This window comes from Dromaius novaehollandiae, unplaced genomic scaffold, assembly GCF_036370855.1.
Source record: "Dromaius novaehollandiae isolate bDroNov1 unplaced genomic scaffold, bDroNov1.hap1 HAP1_SCAFFOLD_125, whole genome shotgun sequence".
Lineage (NCBI taxonomy): Eukaryota > Metazoa > Chordata > Aves > Casuariiformes > Dromaiidae > Dromaius > Dromaius novaehollandiae.
The window spans coordinates 99,333-116,621 of record NW_026991441.1 but is presented as its reverse complement, the minus strand read 5'-3'; the positions used below and the strand labels follow the sequence as shown (position 1 = coordinate 116,621).

Below are 17,289 nucleotides of genomic sequence, written 5' to 3'. Positions count from 1 at the left end.
GGGGAAGAGAAGATTTTACCAGCAGCTCTGTGCTTCACTATTTTAAAAAGCAGCAGTTCTATTCAGTCCCAACAAGCCTTTTTTCTGTGCAACAAGGCGTAGTTGGAGGTTAGCTGCCTTAGTGTGTATTGCACTTGGCAGTCATACAGAGTCACTAACCTCTTTTTTCACATTTTCTTTAACTTCTTCTAAACTCTTCATTGTGTATAATTAATAGATTGCCCATTTACTGAACATCAGCAAAGAACAAGTTTATGAGGTGTGTACCATAAAAAGTGGGAAAAGGAATGGCTCTTAGGCTTCTGAATTCATGCGTGACTGCTTTAGAGACAAGTCCCACAGGAACAAAATGCTGATAGTTCCGAACATAGGAAGGACTACACAGGTTCGTGAGATCTCTGAGTTTATAAAACTGTGTTGTTTAGAAAATTGGCGTAGCAATGCATCTCATTCTAACTGGCAAAGAGTAACAAATCAGAAGAGAGCAAACTAAAAAGTAAGTAAACCTCAAAGAATCCTTATCCCTACAATATGATTTCAACAAAACTCCTGCAATCTCATACTTATTTATTCAGCATCCTCTTTTGAGAGCAAGGAGAGCCCAGCAACAGCACTCTTCTCTCTGGCTTGTCCTCCCCAGATTTTCACTTCCCCAGAGCTATTCAGGGGCAGTATGCTGAAGAATTGTGAGCTTCACCAGGAAGTAAGCAACTGGTATTTCAGTAGTGAAGGCTGTAAATGTAAGCCCCCAAACACGAGAATCTTTAACGTCCCCAAATTTTTGTTCTGTACTCTGCTGAGAGGAGATTCGACTGCCCAAACCTGCAAACATCCATTCCTAGGCCTAAAAGTGAAGCCCGCAAGAAATGGGACAGGAGCTTGTGGAGCGCTTTGGTGGTGGTGTTAAAATGAGTGACAGCAGCAGATAATTGAGAATTTTGCTTGCATGTACTGTAGAACTGCATGTTAAGGAGTGAAGAGGCAGCAAGCCTATATTTCTTTAACAAATGGCACCAGCGTTATATTCTGTTACATCCTCTGCACACAACTCTGTGGAAAAGACCACCATTATTCCTTTTACACGGAATCCCTTTATCATCATACCCACGTTACTGTGATGGCTGAAAATTGTTAGCTAACATTAAGATCCATTGAAGAACACTTTATCGGTCATTCCCCTCTGGAACGTCTGAAAAAGTAGCCTTATGGTTTCCTTTGTTTTCTACTTAAGTTGGAATTATGAAGAACTTCTGCAAGGGAGACTGAAAAGCTTTCCAGAGCACAAAGCTTGGGTGCGTTGAACTAGCTGTAAAAAGATGTAGATTCTGTTTTGAAGAAGAACCTGTTTAAATAGAACTGCTGTATATTCGTGTTGGCGAGTACAAAGCTAACTGCTTTTGTTCTTGTGTTTTGTAAGCTGAATACAGAGATCGTTATGTTATCTCTTGTGATGTAGGTGAGACCTCACGTGTTTCAGTAGCGACATCTCCTTTTTTTTATTCTAATTCTCTAGAGTCTGTCAAGATTTCCCATAACAGTCTTCTGTTCTGCTCCAACTGCCTATCGAATGTTGGTGCAACATAGACTGTCCAGGTAAGCCAAAGAAAAGATCCTTATTAGTGTATTTGATCAAAACAGTGGACCAAATGCTCTTCTCACCTTGACTTTACTTCAGAGTTACAATGATGTAACAGCAAAGGTAGTCATGTATTTCTCAACATCTTGAATCTGACATATTAGGAACAAAGCCAGAGTAAACATTTCAGGGACAGCGTAACCATCACAGATTCCACAAATTGTAGCAAACTTGCATGAGACTTTGAAAAGCAGTTTAGCTGATGAAATAGTAGGATAATAATGATAGCGTAGCATGATTGACCTACTTTCCAAAGTGCTTTTATAGTTGGATTCCCCTTCCCTTTGTTTTTCCCCTGCATTCCCCCACTACCATGCTCTACAAGAATAGCGCGTGTCAGTGCAGCTTGGCAACTCTCCTGTGACTTTTTGTTACCATTTTGTTGGAGACCCCAGTTTAGATTCTAGGGTTAGAAACACTGTATCAATTACTAGATGTTAAAATAATGGAGAAATAAAAGAGCATTTGCATTTTTGCAGATTTCTTTATGTTTAGCTCCACACAATTGGAATGGAATGTATAGGACTTGGTGAAGATTTTATTTTCGTGTAGAAAGGACTCCATGATCCAGGAATACAATAAGGAAGGGGACATTGCAGATAGATCACTGTGTCTGCTTAACTCTGCCAATTATTTGCTTTTTCTTTCCCACCAAGCTACAAATTCAGAAGCCTGTGGCACTGTGTGAGTGCCGGGGAGCCAATCAACCCTGAAGTGATGGGAGAATGGGAAGAGCACACTGGGCTGGATATTCACGAAGGCTACGGACAGGCAGAAACCGTATGTTCAGACACTTTGCAGCTACAGCAATAAATTCCATTAGGGTTGCCAAGAAAATGTGAAGAAGTCAATTAGAGTAATGAAGAGTGGGAAAATGTAGCTTGTAGAAGTCATAGAATAATCATAACAGTTGCCCCCCAAATCCAAAGACTGCTTTTCATGCCAGTGGGCTTTTGGCTTGGGAAGTAAAACAAAAAAGGTGTGTTCCTCATTGCTGCATGCCAAATTTTGCTTGCTAGACTCACCCTGGAATGGTTCTAGGCCAGCAAGTCCAGAGCGGTCCTAGGCCGGCAAGTCCAGAGCGGTCCTAGGCCGGCAAGTCTAGAACCAAGCCCAGAGAACCGTTCTAGGTCACCAAGGCGAGAACCGTCCCAGACGCACCCTGGTATGGTTCCAGACTCACTGGCCTAGAACACTTTGCAGTCAACTAGTTCTGGGTCATGGTGGGGGTGGTGCCTGTGAAAGTTCCAGATTGAGGGGTTCCTGGAAAGGTTCTGGAGCCAGTGCACCTAGAAGCATTCTAGAGGTGTGGCTCAAGTCTAGAACCATTGTAGTTGAGTGAGTGTAGAACTGAATTGGAGATTCTGTCCAGAACTGTTTTAGGTCAGCAGGAGTCTAGTGCCATTCCAGGTCGAGGTTCCCTGGAAAAGGTTGCAGATTGGGACATTCCTGGAAATGTTCTAGGTTGGCGAGGAATCAAGAATCACTTTTCAGAAGTGCAACAATAAATACATTTTTAAAAGTTGCAGCTCAATACAAGTATGTTTAGACAAATGAGTATAAATAAAATCTGTATCATGGCAGTGATGTTTAAAGACTGGACTAGTAAAGAGTTTAAAATAGATGATAAAATAGAAGTGTAAAATATTTACCATCAGCTGTTCATACTTTAATTTTAGCACTCGCAGCTTGATCAGTTCTCTCACTTCATTAATGAGATAGTTTATGACATGCTTGAGCAATTTCCACTTTTATTTACTTTAACCAAGCATGTCATTTTGGTCCCATTCTCAGAAGACATATCTAAGATCATTTGACCGTCCTGATAATAGTAAGCAGCAACAAGTAATTAAGCTTAAGATCTGGACAAAACCCCATCAATTTTCAAGTTCTCATAGAGGGTCTAAGACGCAAGTATTTCTTGTGGGAAGAATTTCCTGCAGTGTTGGAAGAAGTTCCGGGAGAGGTCAAAGCATCTGCATTCGCCGTGAGAACATTAGATTTCTCTTTCAGAGATGCATATTCCCACTTGAAGTATTCACAGCCTTTCTTATTGCCTTCCTGCTTACTGACAGGACAACCACAAAATGCTTTGCCGTGATTTGGACCGGTATTTGATACATACAGTCTTTAATTTTGGCAGTAGTCGTCAGGTGCCCATTGCGGAACCCTTTCTGAGTGCCTGTACCGCGAGATAGCTGTGGCTGTCCAAGAGGAAAAGCAAATCTGTCAGCAGATGCTGTTAAAGAGCTTTGGGCTTGATCATGTAAATCAGTCCTTAAGCTGCTGCTAGATGCAACATGGATGGCTGTAGAGGAATTGATTGTGCTTCTCTCCTGTTGTTCTCCTGTTTGTACGTTGGAATTTATCATAACTCCGGTAGCACTGTTGTGGTTTTCCTCCGCTGGAGAGCTTATTTTGCAAGTTGTATCTCCAGATGTTTCAGGTCTGCTATTACTTCCCAGTGGAGTCTTGTCAGTGAAGTTTATACTCAGTGTTCGGGAAATCAGGTTCCCCTTTGGATGTGCCTAGGGAGTCCCCAAATGGAGGGGAGTTCCTACAAATGGAGATTTGGGGAAATGAATCCCCAGAAGTAGAAATCAATGCTCTAAATTAATAAGCATATTAGCCTAATGATGTTCTGTTCAATTCATAGTCAAGATGCTGGGTTGTTTATTTGAATAGCTCATCTTTCATCTGGATGCCAGGCTCTGAAGCAAGTAGAAGGGAAGATGTGAGGAAGTTACTAAGCTTAGCCAAAGATTTAGTAACCTTCAGCACACATCCATCACAAATCATCCTCCAAGCAAGACGGGCAGTATTCCGAGAATCATCCAAGCCTTGAAAAGAATGGTTATGTTCATATTCTTCCTTTTAAACTACTGTTAGTGGGGGAAAAGGCATTCAGGTAAGGCTTACATAAATGGAAGGGATTCACGGAACTCTGACACATGGTTTTCTAGAGAAAGTTTGGAAAAGGGCAGTGGCAGTGAAGTTTCCTTTGCTGAACATCTAATGGTCATCTAACCAGAGTTTAATATATGGTCCTGATTACTAACATTCTTGTTTTGTTTTATCACTTATATCAAATTCCGATTGTACTAATATTCTCTTACACTAATAAGATGTCCAGACCTATCCAGTAAGATCAAGTTTCCTTGATTCTCCCTCGATTTCCTTATTCTTCCCCCACTGTCTTTTTCTTTTGAACCCTAATAATTTAATGTTTGGCTGTGTTGTGCAACATACACTTCAAAGGACTAGGCCAGATTTCAGAAAAAAGCATAAACTTAGAGATGACAAACTCTAATCTTTGAAGCATCTGGTCTTTCTTATTTTGATGCTTTTGTTGAACAGAGCATTACGTAACTTGAAAAAGTTACAGTAGCTGTTTAGCTTTATAAAAATATATAAGATGAGAATCATCATATCATACTTACCAGAATGCTCCCGTCCTGCAAAAGCTATCCCCAGATCCTGCAAGGCACCTTTTGTCCCTTTAGGCTTCCTATTCTAGAATAACTAAGAAGAAAAATGCAGGTGATTAATATACAGCATTTCATAGCCTCTTCACGGTAAAGGAAAAACGACTTCAGAAATACCACCTCGCACTTAATAAATCTCAAGGTCACTGTACAAGTCAGGTGTCTGTTTTACAATTGAGGTAAGTAAGCATAAGGGTAAGTAACTTACCCTGTAACAAGTCAGAATGGGAAGAACCATGAATCCCTTCTCTCAGTCTTAAACTAATCCATTCTATCTTGGCCCTGTAACCATTCAGTTGAACTTTATGGCTTACACCCCCCGGTTTATTCATTCATATTTATTATGCCCCAGGTTTATTCAGCATTCAATAAATGATGACTGTTTTCCTTCCTCAGGCTTAAATTAAAGGCAACATGTTCCCTAAATGAAGCATTTGCACTGTGCCCTGTTGTCCTGTAGGAGGGCAAAAAGCCTGAAAACCCTGCATTGTGGTGGGTAAGCGGTGACGGAGAAGAAGTGAAGTGGAGCTTTGAAGAGCTGGGAGTCCTGTCCAGGCAAGCGGCTAATGTACTGTCTGGTGCCTGTGGTCTGCAACCGGGAGACAGAGTTATTTGGATTCTGCCCAGGATCCCGGAGTGGTGGCTGCTGAATGTGGCTTGCATGCGAACAGGTTAGTAAAAGCATAGAAATGATGTATAGCTATAGCTGCTGTCACATACACCGATCATTGCTATTTAATAGACTCAGAACTACAAACATGCTAACGGGGATGATCATCACTGCCATGCTGGTCAACACCCTTCATGCCAAGTTTTGTCTTTATGGTACTTTTAGGATTTTTTGAACATGCTCTAGCTGTTAAGGAAATTCTGGGAGTCCGTGGACCTCTGTCATTCTCCTCTTTCCAGCACTTGTGATGCATCGCAAATGCATCGTCTTCTTAACTTACAATGCAATTAGCACATACTTACCCGAGTGTTTCACATGTTCCCCTGTGGGCTATGTTAAATACTCGGCTTGCCAGTATTTACAGCCCAGAATGTCTCGGGGCCTCACAAACACCAGCAGCATACCCTGTGAGGACAGGTACACCTGTATTTACTAGTGAAGAATACAAATCCAGAGGGGTAGCATGTCCCAGTGGCAATGCTTTCCACCCCAAAAAAGTCCTTCTGTTGGTTTCTTTGGCTGTCCCATGTTGAGCCTAGTATTTTCTAACTTGCAGTGATCCTCCCGTCGAATTTAATGCATGAAAAAGAAGGGTATATTTACAAATGCAGAGCCAAAGCCTGCTTTCAGCGCAGCCCTGTCCCACTAATAAGCACAAGGCAAGCTAGAGACTGTTTCTAGGTACAAGTACTGTTCTTAAATATTGAGAGTATTCTCCTTTAGGAACTGTCCCGATTCCTGGCAGGCAGCAGCTGACAGCAAAGGACATTCTCCATGGACTACAGAAATCAAAGGCAAAGTGTGTCATCACTGATGGTTCTGTGGCACCAGCTGTGGACTCAGGTGGGCCTGAATGGCAGTCTCTGAAAGCCAAGCTGCTTGTATCAGAGGGCCACAGAGAAGGATGGCTGAACTTCAGAGAGCTCCTGAAGTGAGTAACCACTACTGTGAAAGCGCCACAGAAACAATGAAAGGCAAGCACAGTGATTGGTTGTGAACAGGAAATGTTGGCACATGCCAAAATATTTTCCTCCCTTCAGGACTGCACAGTGGGAAAATGTCAATGTTTATGACACTTTTGCTTGCTGCAGAAGTTATTTTAGCCAAGCGTTTTCAAGAATGTGTAATTCACCCTTTCAAATCACTGTATTCCTCATTTTGCACATTTTAAAGGCATGCTCCTTCTGATCACCACTGCGTGACCACAAAGCGTCAAGACCCGATGGCCATCTATTTTACCAGTGGAACTACGGGGGCTCCAAAAAGGACTGCACATTCCCACAGCAGCTATGGCATTGGCCTCACAGTAAGTGGAAGGTAAGGCTATCACTTTAAATCACAGATGTATTTCTGTAGCTGGTAAATTGGCAGAAAGAAGGGGAAGAGAAGATTTTACCAGCAGCTCTGTGTTTCACTATTTTAAAAAGCAGCAGTTCTATTCAGTCCCAACAAGCCTTTTTTCTGTGCAACAAGGCGTAGTTGGAGGTTAGCTGCCTTAGTGTGTATTGCACTTGGCAGTCATACAGAGTCACTAACCTCTTTTTTCACATTTTCTTTAACTTCTTCTAAACTCTTCATTGTGTATAATTAATAGATTGCCCATTTACTGAACATCAGCAAAGAACAAGTTTATGAAGTGTGTACTGTAAAAAGGGGGAAAAGACATGGCTCTTAGGCTTCTGAATTCATGCGTGACTGCTTTAGAGACAACTCCCACAGGAACAAAATGCTGATAGTTCCGAACATAGGAAGGACTACACAGGTTCGTGAGATCTCTGAGTTTATAAAACTGTGTTGTTTAGAAAATTGGCGTAGCAATGCATCTCATTCTAACTGGCAAAGAGTAACAAATCAGAAGAGAGCAAACTAAAAAGTAAGTAAACCTCAAAGAATCCTTATCCCTACAATATGATTTCAACAAAACTCCTGCAATCTCATACTTATTTATTCAGCATCCTCTTTTGAGAGCAAGGAGAGCCCAGCAACAGCACTCTTCTCTCTGGCTTGTCCTCCCCAGATTTTCACTTCCCCAGAGCTATTCAGGGGCAGTATGCTGAAGAATTGTGAGCTTCACCAGGAAGTAAGCAACTGGTATTTCAGTAGTGAAGGCTGTAAATGTAAGCCCCCAAACACGAGAATCTTTAACGTCCCCAAATTTTTGTTCTGTACTCTGCTGAGAGGAGATTCGACTGCCCAAACCTGCAAACATCCATTCCTAGGCCTAAAAGTGAAGCCCGCAAGAAATGGGACAGGAGCTTGTGGAGCGCTTTGGTGGTGGTGTTAAAATGAGTGACAGCAGCAGATAATTGAGAATTTTGCTTGCATGTACTGTAGAACTGCATGTTAAGGAGTGAAGAGGCAGCAAGCCTATATTTCTTTAACAAATGGCACCAGCGTTATATTCTGTTACATCCTCTGCACGCAACTCTGTGAAAAAGACCACCATTATTCCTTTTACACGGAATCCCTTTATCATCATACCCACGTTACTGTGATGGCTGAAAATTGTTAGCTAACATTAAGATCCATTGAAGAACACTTTATCGGTCATTCCCCTCTGGAACGTCTGAAAAAGTAGCCTTATGGTTTCCTTTGTTTTCTACTTAAGTTGGAATTATGAAGAAATTCTGCAAGGGAGACTGAAAAGCTTTCCAGAGCACAAAGCTTGGGTGCGTTGAACTAGCTGTAAAAAGATGTAGATTCTGTTTTGAAGAAGAACCTGTTTAAATAGAACTGCTGTATATTCGTGTTGGCGAGTACAAAGCTAACTGCTTTTGTTCTTGTGTTTTGTAAGCTGAATACAGAGATCGTTATGTTATCTCTTGTGATGTAGGTGAGACCTCACGTGTTTCAGTAGCGACATCTCCTTTTTTTTATTCTAATTCTCTAGAGTCTGTCAAGATTTCCCATAACAGTCTTCTGTTCTGCTCCAACTGCCTATCGAATGTTGGTGCAACATAGACTGTCCAGGTAAGCCAAAGAAAAGATCCTTATTAGTGTATTTGATCAAAACAGTGGACCAAATGCTCTTCTCACCTTGACTTTACTTCAGAGTTACAATGATGTAACAGCAAAGGTAGTCATGTATTTCTCAACATCTTGAATCTGACATATTAGGAACAAAGCCAGAGTAAACATTTTAGGGACAGCGTAACCATCACAGATTCCACAAATTGTAGCAAACTTGCATGAGACTTTGAAAAGCAGTTTAGCTGATGAAATAGTAGGATAATAATGATAGCGTAGCATGATTGACCTACTTTCCAAAGTGCTTTTATAGTTGGATTCCCCTTCCCTTTGTTTTTCCCCTGCATTCCCCCACTACCATGCTCTACAAGAATAGCGCGTGTCAGTGCAGCTTGGCAACTCTCCTGTGACTTTTTTGTTACCATTTTGTTGGAGACCCCAGTTTAGATTCTAGGGTTAGAAACACTGTATCAATTACTAGATGTTAAAATAATGGAGAAATAAAAGAGCATTTGCATTTTTGCAGATTTCTTTATGTTTAGCTCCACACAATTGGAATGGAATGTATAGGACTTGGTGAAGATTTTATTTTCGTGTAGAAAGGACTCCATGATCCAGGAATACAATAAGGAAGGGGACATTGCAGATAGATCACTGTGTCTGCTTAACTCTGCCAATTATTTGCTTTTTCTTTCCCACCAAGCTACAAATTCAGAAGCCTGCGGCACTGTGTGAGTGCCGGGGAGCCAATCAACCCTGAAGTGATGGGAGAATGGGAAGAGCACACTGGGCTGGATATTCACGAAGGCTACGGACAGGCAGAAACCGTATGTTCAGACACTTTGCAGCTACAGCAATAAATTCCATTAGGGTTGCCAAGAAAATGTGAAGAAGTCAATTAGAGTAATGAAGAGTGGGAAAATGTAGCTTGTAGAAGTCATAGAATAATCATAACAGTTGCCCCCCAAATCCAAAGACTGCTTTTCATGCCAGTGGGCTTTTGGCTTGGGACCCTGGTATGCACCCTGGTATGGTTCCAGACTCACTGGCCTAGAACACTTTGCAGTCAACTAGTTCTGGGTCATGGGGGGGGTGGTGCCTGTGAAAGTTCCAGATTGAGGGGTTCCTGGAAAGGTTCTGGAGCCAGTGCACCTAGAAGCATTCTAGAGGTGTGGCTCAAGTCTAGAACCATTGTAGTTGAGTGAGTGTAGAACTGAATTGGAGATTCTGTCCAGAACTGTTTTAGGTCAGCAGGAGTCTAGTGCCATTCCAGGTCGAGGTTCCCTGGAAAAGGTTGCAGATTGGGACATTCCTGGAAATGTTCTAGGTTGGCGAGGAATCAAGAATCACTTTTCAGAAGTGCAACAATAAATACATTTTTAAAAGTTGCAGCTCAATACAAGTATGTTTAGAAAAATGAGTATAAATAAAATCTGTATCATGGCAGTGATGTTTAAAGACTGGACTAGTAAAGAGTTTAAAATAGATGATAAAATAGAAGTGTAAAATATTTACCATCAGCTGTTCATACTTTAATTTTAGCACTCGCAGCTTGATCAGTTCTCTCACTTCATTAATGAGACAGTTTATGACATGCTTGAGCAATTTCCACTTTTATTTACTTTAACCAAGCATGTCATTTTGGTCCCATTCTCAGAAGACATATCTAAGATCATTTGACCGTCCTGATAATAGTAAGCAGGAAGAAGTAATTAAGCTTAAGATCTGGACAAAACCCCATCAATTTTCAAGTTCTCATAGAGGGTCTAAGACGCAAGTATTTCTTGTGGGAAGAATTTCCTGCAGTGTTGGAAGAAGTTCCGGGAGAGGTCAAAGCATCTGCATTCGCCGTGAGAACATTAGATTTCTCTTTCAGAGATGCATATTCCCACTTGAAGTATTCACAGCCTTTCTTATTGCCTTCCTGCTTACTGACAGGACAACCACAAAATGCTTTGCCGTGATTTGGACCGGTATTTGATACATACAGTCTTTAATTTTGGCAGCAGTCGTCAGGTGCCCATTGCGGAACCCTTTCTGAGTGCCTGTACCGCGAGATAGCTGTGGCTGTCCAAGAGGAAAAGCAAATCTGTCAGCAGATGCTGTTAAAGAGCTTTGGGCTTGATCATGTAAATCAGTCCTTAAGCTGCTGCTAGATGCAACATGGATGGCTGTAGAGGAATTGATTGTGCTTCTCTCCTGTTGTTCTCCTGTTTGTACGTTGGAATTTATCATAACTCCGGTAGCACTGTTGTGGTTTTCCTCCGCTGGAGAGCTTATTTTGCAAGTTGTATCTCCAGATGTTTCAGGTCTGCTATTACTTCCCAGTGGAGTCTTGTCAGTGAAGTTTATACTCAGTGTTCGGGAAATCAGGTTCCCCTTTGGATGTGCCTAGGGAGTCCCCAAATGGAGGGGAGTTCCCACAAATGGAGATTTGGGGAAATGAATCCCCAGAAGTAGAAATCAATGCTCTAAATTAATAAGCATATTAGCCTAATGATGTTCTGTTCAATTCATAGTCAAGATGCTGGGTTGTTTATTTGAATAGCTCATCTTTCATCTGGATGCCAGGCTCTGAAGCAAGTAGAAGGGAAGATGTGAGGAAGTTACTAAGCTTAGCCAAAGATTTAGTAACCTTCAGCACACATCCATCACAAATCATCCTCCAAGCAAGACGGGCAGTATTCCGAGAATCATCCAAGCCTTGAAAAGAATGGTTATGTTCATATTCTTCCTTTTAAACTACTGTTAGTGGGGGAAAAGGCATTCAGGTAAGGCTTACATAAATGGAAGGGATTCACGGAACTCTGACACATGGTTTTCTAGAGAAAGTTTGGAAAAGGGCAGTGGCAGTGAAGTTTCCTTTGCTGAACTTCTAATGGTCATCTAACCAGAGTTTAATATATGGTCCTGATTACTAACATTCTTGTTTTGTTTTATCACTTATATCAAATTCCGATTGTACTAATATTCTCTTACACTAATAAGATGTCCAGACCTATCCAGTAAGATCAAGTTTCCTTGATTCTCCCTCGATTTCCTTATTCTTCCCCCACTGTCTTTTTCTTTTGAACCCTAATAATTTAATGTTTGGCTGTGTTGTGCAACATACACTTCAAAGGACTAGGCCAGATTTCAGAAAAAAGCATAAACTTAGAGATGACAAACTCTAATCTTTGAAGCATCTGGTCTTTCTTATTTTGATGCTTTTGTTGAACAGAGCATTACGTAACTTGAAAAAGTTACAGTAGCTGTTTAGCTTTATAAAAATATATAAGATGAGAATCATCATATCATACTTACCAGAATGCTCCCGTCCTGCAAAAGCTATCCCCAGATCCTGCAAGGCACCTTTTGTCCCTTTAGGCTTCCTATTCTAGAATAACTAAGAAGAAAAATGCAGGTGATTAATATACAGCATTTCATAGCCTCTTCACGGTAAAGGAAAAACGACTTCAGAAATACCACCTCGCACTTAATAAATCTCAAGGTCACTGTACAAGTCAGGTGTCTGTTTTACAATTGAGGTAAGTAAGCATAAGGGTAAGTAACTTACCCTGTAACAAGTCAGAATGGGAAGAACCATGAATCCCTTCTCTCAGTCTTAAACTAATCCATTCTATCTTGGCCCTGTAACCATTCAGTTGAACTTTATGGCTTACACCCCCCGGTTTATTCATTCATATTTATTATGCCCCAGGTTTATTCAGCATTCAATAAATGATGACTGTTTTCCTTCCTCAGGCTTAAATTAAAGGCAACATGTTCCCTAAATGAAGCATTTGCACTGTGCCCTGTTGTCCTGTAGGAGGGCAAAAAGCCTGAAAACCCTGCATTGTGGTGGGTAAGCGGTGACGGAGAAGAAGTGAAGTGGAGCTTTGAAGAGCTGGGAGTCCTGTCCAGGCAAGCGGCTAATGTACTGTCTGGTGCCTGTGGTCTGCAACCGGGAGACAGAGTTATTTGGATTCTGCCCAGGATCCCGGAGTGGTGGCTGCTGAATGTGGCTTGCATGCGAACAGGTTAGTAAAAGCATAGAAATGATGTATAGCTATAGCTGCTGTCACATACACCGATCATTGCTATTTAATAGACTCAGAACTACAAACATGCTAACGGGGATGATCATCACTGCCATGCTGGTCAACACCCTTCATGCCAAGTTTTGTCTTTATGGTACTTTTAGGATTTTTTGAACATGCTCTAGCTGTTAAGGAAATTCTGGGAGTCCGTGGACCTCTGTCATTCTCCTCTTTCCAGCACTTGTGATGCATCGCAAATGCATCGTCTTCTTAACTTACAATGCAATTAGCACATACTTACCCGTGTGTTTCACATGTTCCCCTGTGGGCTATGTTAAATACTCGGCTTGCCAGTATTTACAGCCCAGAATGTCTCGGGGCCTCACAAACACCAGCAGCATACCCTGTGAGGACAGGTACACCTGTATTTACTAGTGAAGAATACAAATCCAGAGGGGTAGCATGTCCCAGTGGCAATGCTTTCCACCCCAAAAAAGTCCTTCTGTTGGTTTCTTTGGCTGTCCCATGTTGAGCCTAGTATTTTCTAACTTGCAGTGATCCTCCCGTCGAATTTAATGCATGAAAAAGAAGGGTATATTTACAAATGCAGAGCCAAAGCCTGCTTTCAGCGCAGCCCTGTCCCACTAATAAGCACAAGGCAAGCTAGAGACTGTTTCTAGGTACAAGTATTGTTCTTAAATATTGAGAGTATTCTCCTTTAGGAACTGTCCCGATTCCTGGCAGGCAGCAGCTGACAGCAAAGGACATTCTCCATGGACTACAGAAATCAAAGGCAAAGTGTGTCATCACTGATGGTTCTGTGGCACCAGCTGTGGACTCAGGTGGGCCTGAATGGCAGTCTCTGAAAGCCAAGCTGCTTGTATCAGAGGGCCACAGAGAAGGATGGCTGAACTTCAGAGAGCTCCTGAAGTGAGTAACCACTACTGTGAAAGCGCCACAGAAACAATGAAAGGCAAGCACAGTGATTTGTTGTGAACAGGAAATGTTGGCACATGCCAAAATATTTTCCTCCCTTCAGGACTGCACAGTGGGAAAATGTCAATGTTTATGACACTTTTGCTTGCTGCAGAAGTTATTTTAGCCAAGCGTTTTCAAGAATGTGTAATTCACCCTTTCAAATCACTGTATTCCTCATTTTGCACATTTTAAAGGCATGCTCCTTCTGATCACCACTGCGTGACCACAAAGCGTCAAGACCCGATGGCCATCTATTTTACCAGTGGAACTACGGGGGCTCCAAAAAGGACTGCACATTCCCACAGCAGCTATGGCATTGGCCTCACAGTAAGTGGAAGGTAAGGCTATCACTTTAAATCACAGATGTATTTCTGTAGCTGGTAAATTGGCAGAAAGAAGGGGAAGAGAAGATTTTACCAGCAGCTCTGTGCTTCACTATTTTAAAAAGCAGCAGTTCTATTCAGTCCCAACAAGCCTTTTTTCTGTGCAACAAGGCGTAGTTGGAGGTTAGCTGCCTTAGTGTGTATTGCACTTGGCAGTCATACAGAGTCACTAACCTCTTTTTTCACATTTTCTTTAACTTTTTCTAAACTCTTCATTGTGTATAATTAATAGATTGCCCATTTACTGAACATCAGCAAAGAACAAGTTTATGAAGTGTGTACCGTAAAAAGGGGGAAAAGACATGGCTCTTAGGCTTCTGAATTCATGCGTGACTGCTTTAGAGACAAGTCCCACAGGAACAAAATGCTGATAGTTCCGAACATAGGAAGGACTACACAGGTTCGTGAGATCTCTGAGTTTATAAAACTGTGTTGTTTAGAAAATTGGCGTAGCAATGCATCTCATTCTAACTGGCAAAGAGTAACAAATCAGAAGAGAGCAAACTAAAAAGTAAGTAAACCTCAAAGAATCCTTATCCCTACAATATGATTTCAACAAAACTCCTGCAATCTCATACTTATTTATTCAGCATCCTCTTTTGAGAGCAAGGAGAGCCCAGCAACAGCACTCTTCTCTCTGGCTCGTCCTCCCTAGATTTTCACTTCCCCAGAGCTATTCAGGGGCAGTATGCTGAAGAATTGTGAGCTTCACCAGGAAGTAAGCAACTGGTATTTCAGTAGTGGAGGCTGTAAATGTAAGCCCCCAAACAAGAGAATCTTTAACGTCCCCAAATTTTTGTTCTGTACTCTGCTGAGAGGAGATTCGACTGCCCAAACCTGCAAACATCCATTCCTAGGCCTAAAAGTGAAGCCCGCAAGAAATGGGACAGGAGCTTGTGGAGCGCTTTGGTGGTGGTGTTAAAATGAGTGACAGCAGCAGATAATTGAGAATTTTGCTTGCATGTACTGTAGAACTGCATGTTAAGGAGTGAAGAGGCAGCAAGCCTATATTTCTTTAACAAATGGCACCAGCGTTATATTCTGTTACATCCTCTGCACGCAACTCTGTGAAAAAGACCACCATTATTCCTTTTACACGGAATCCCTTTATCATCATACCCACGTTACTGTGATGGCTGAAAATTGTTAGCTAACATTAAGATCCATTGAAGAACACTTTATCGGTCATTCCCCTCTGGAACGTCTGAAAAAGTAGCCTTATGGTTTCCTTTGTTTTCTACTTAAGTTGGAATTATGAAGAAATTCTGCAAGGGAGACTGAAAAGCTTTCCAGAGCACAAAGCTTGGGTGCGTTGAACTAGCTGTAAAAAGATGTAGATTCTGTTTTGAAGAAGAACCTGTTTAAATAGAACTGCTGTATATTCGTGTTGGCGAGTACAAAGCTAACTGCTTTTGTTCTTGTGTTTTGTAAGCTGAATACAGAGATCGTTATGTTATCTCTTGTGATGTAGGTGAGACCTCACGTGTTTCAGTAGCGACATCTCCTTTTTTTTATTCTAATTCTCTAGAGTCTGTCAAGATTTCCCATAACAGTCTTCTGTTCTGCTCCAACTGCCTATCGAATGTTGGTGCAACATAGACTGTCCAGGTAAGCCAAAGAAAAGATCCTTATTAGTGTATTTGATCAAAACAGTGGACCAAATGCTCTTCTCACCTTGACTTTACTTCAGAGTTACAATGATGTAACAGCAAAGGTAGTCATGTATTTCTCAACATCTTGAATCTGACATATTAGGAACAAAGCCAGAGTAAACATTTCAGGGACAGCGTAACCATCACAGATGCCACAAATTGTAGCAAACTTGCATGAGACTTTGAAAAGCAGTTTAGCTGATGAAATAGTAGGATAATAATGATAGCGTAGCATGATTGACCTACTTTCCAAAGTGCTTTTATAGTTGGATTCCCCTTCCCTTTGTTTTTCCCCTGCATTCCCCCACTACCATGCTCTACAAGAATAGCGCGTGTCAGTGCAGCTTGGCAACTCTCCTGTGACTTTTTGTTACCATTTTGTTGGAGACCCCAGTTTAGATTCTAGGGTTAGAAACACTGTATCAATTACTAGATGTTAAAATAATGGAGAAATAAAAGAGCATTTGCATTTTTGCAGATTTCTTTATGTTTAGCTCCACACAATTGGAATGGAATGTATAGGACTTGGTGAAGATTTTATTTTCGTGTAGAAAGGACTCCATGATCCAGGAATACAATAAGGAAGGGGACATTGCAGAGAGATCACTGTGTCTGCTTAACTCTGCCAATTATTTGCTTTTTCTTTCCCACCAAGCTACAAATTCAGAAGCCTGTGGCACTGTGTGAGTGCCGGGGAGCCAATCAACCCTGAAGTGATGGGAGAATGGGAAGAGCACACTGGGCTGGATATTCACGAAGGCTACGGACAGGCAGGAACCGTATGTTCAGACACTTTGCAGCTACAGCAATAAATTCCATTAGGGTTGCCAAGAAAATGTGAAGAAGTCAATTAGAGTAATCAAGAGTGGGAAAATGTAGCTTGTAGAAGTCATAGAATAATCATAACAGTTGCCCCCCAAATCCAAGGACTGCTTTTCATGCCAGTGGGCTTTTGGCTTGGGAAGTAAAACAAAAAAGGTGTGTTCCTCATTGCTGCATGCCAAATTTTGCTTTCTAGACTCACCCTGGAATGGTCCTAGGCCGGCAAGTCCAGAGCGGTCCTAGTTCGGCAAGTCCAGAGCGGTCCTAGGTCGGCAAGTCTAGAGTGGTTCTAGGTTGGCAAGTCTAGAACCGAGTCGAGAACCGTTCTAGGTCGCCAGGTCTAGAACCGAGTCTAGAACGGTTCTAGGTCGCCAGGTCTAGAACCGAGTCGAGAACCGTTCTAGGTCGCCAATCCGGAACCGAGTCTAGAACGGTTCTAGGTCGCCAGGTCTAGAACCGTTCTAGGTCGGCAAGTCGAGAACCTTTCTAGGTTCCCAAGTCTAGAGCCGTTCGCAGACTCCCCCTGGTATGGTTCCAGACTCACTGGCCTAGAACACTTTGCGGTCAACTAGTTCTGGGTCATGGGGGGGGTGGTGCCTGTGAAAGTTCCAGATTGAGGGGTTCCTGGAAAGGTTCTGGAGCCAGTGCACCTAGAAGCATTCTAGAGGTGTGGCTCA

At 42.0% G+C, this 17,289-nt stretch overlaps 1 protein-coding gene across 1 annotated transcript; it reads left to right on the top strand.

Moving 5' to 3' along the window:
- Window positions 1-5,139: 5,139 nt before the first annotated feature.
- On the top strand, window positions 5,140-9,528 carry LOC135326531 (acyl-coenzyme A synthetase ACSM3, mitochondrial-like). Its single transcript, XM_064504357.1, has 5 exons — window positions 5,140-5,792; window positions 6,515-6,722; window positions 6,965-7,108; window positions 8,682-8,761; window positions 9,462-9,528. Exons 1-4 carry the CDS (start codon window positions 5,783-5,785, stop codon window positions 8,701-8,703), a joined length of 384 nt encoding a protein of 127 aa, XP_064360427.1. The 5' UTR covers window positions 5,140-5,782; the 3' UTR covers window positions 8,704-8,761; window positions 9,462-9,528.
- Window positions 9,529-17,289: the final 7,761 nt, after the last annotated feature.

What these genes read in the sequence shown, in the direction of transcription:
- LOC135326531 (XM_064504357.1), top strand. An exon ending in AACTTCAGAGAGCTCCTGAA is followed by an intron (nt 6,723 to 6,964) that starts GTGAGTAACCAC and finishes CACATTTTAAAG; the next exon opens with GCATGCTCCTTCTGATCACC. An exon ending in GGCCTCACAGTAAGTGGAAG is followed by an intron (nt 7,109 to 8,681) that starts GTAAGGCTATCA and finishes CTAATTCTCTAG; the next exon opens with AGTCTGTCAAGATTTCCCAT.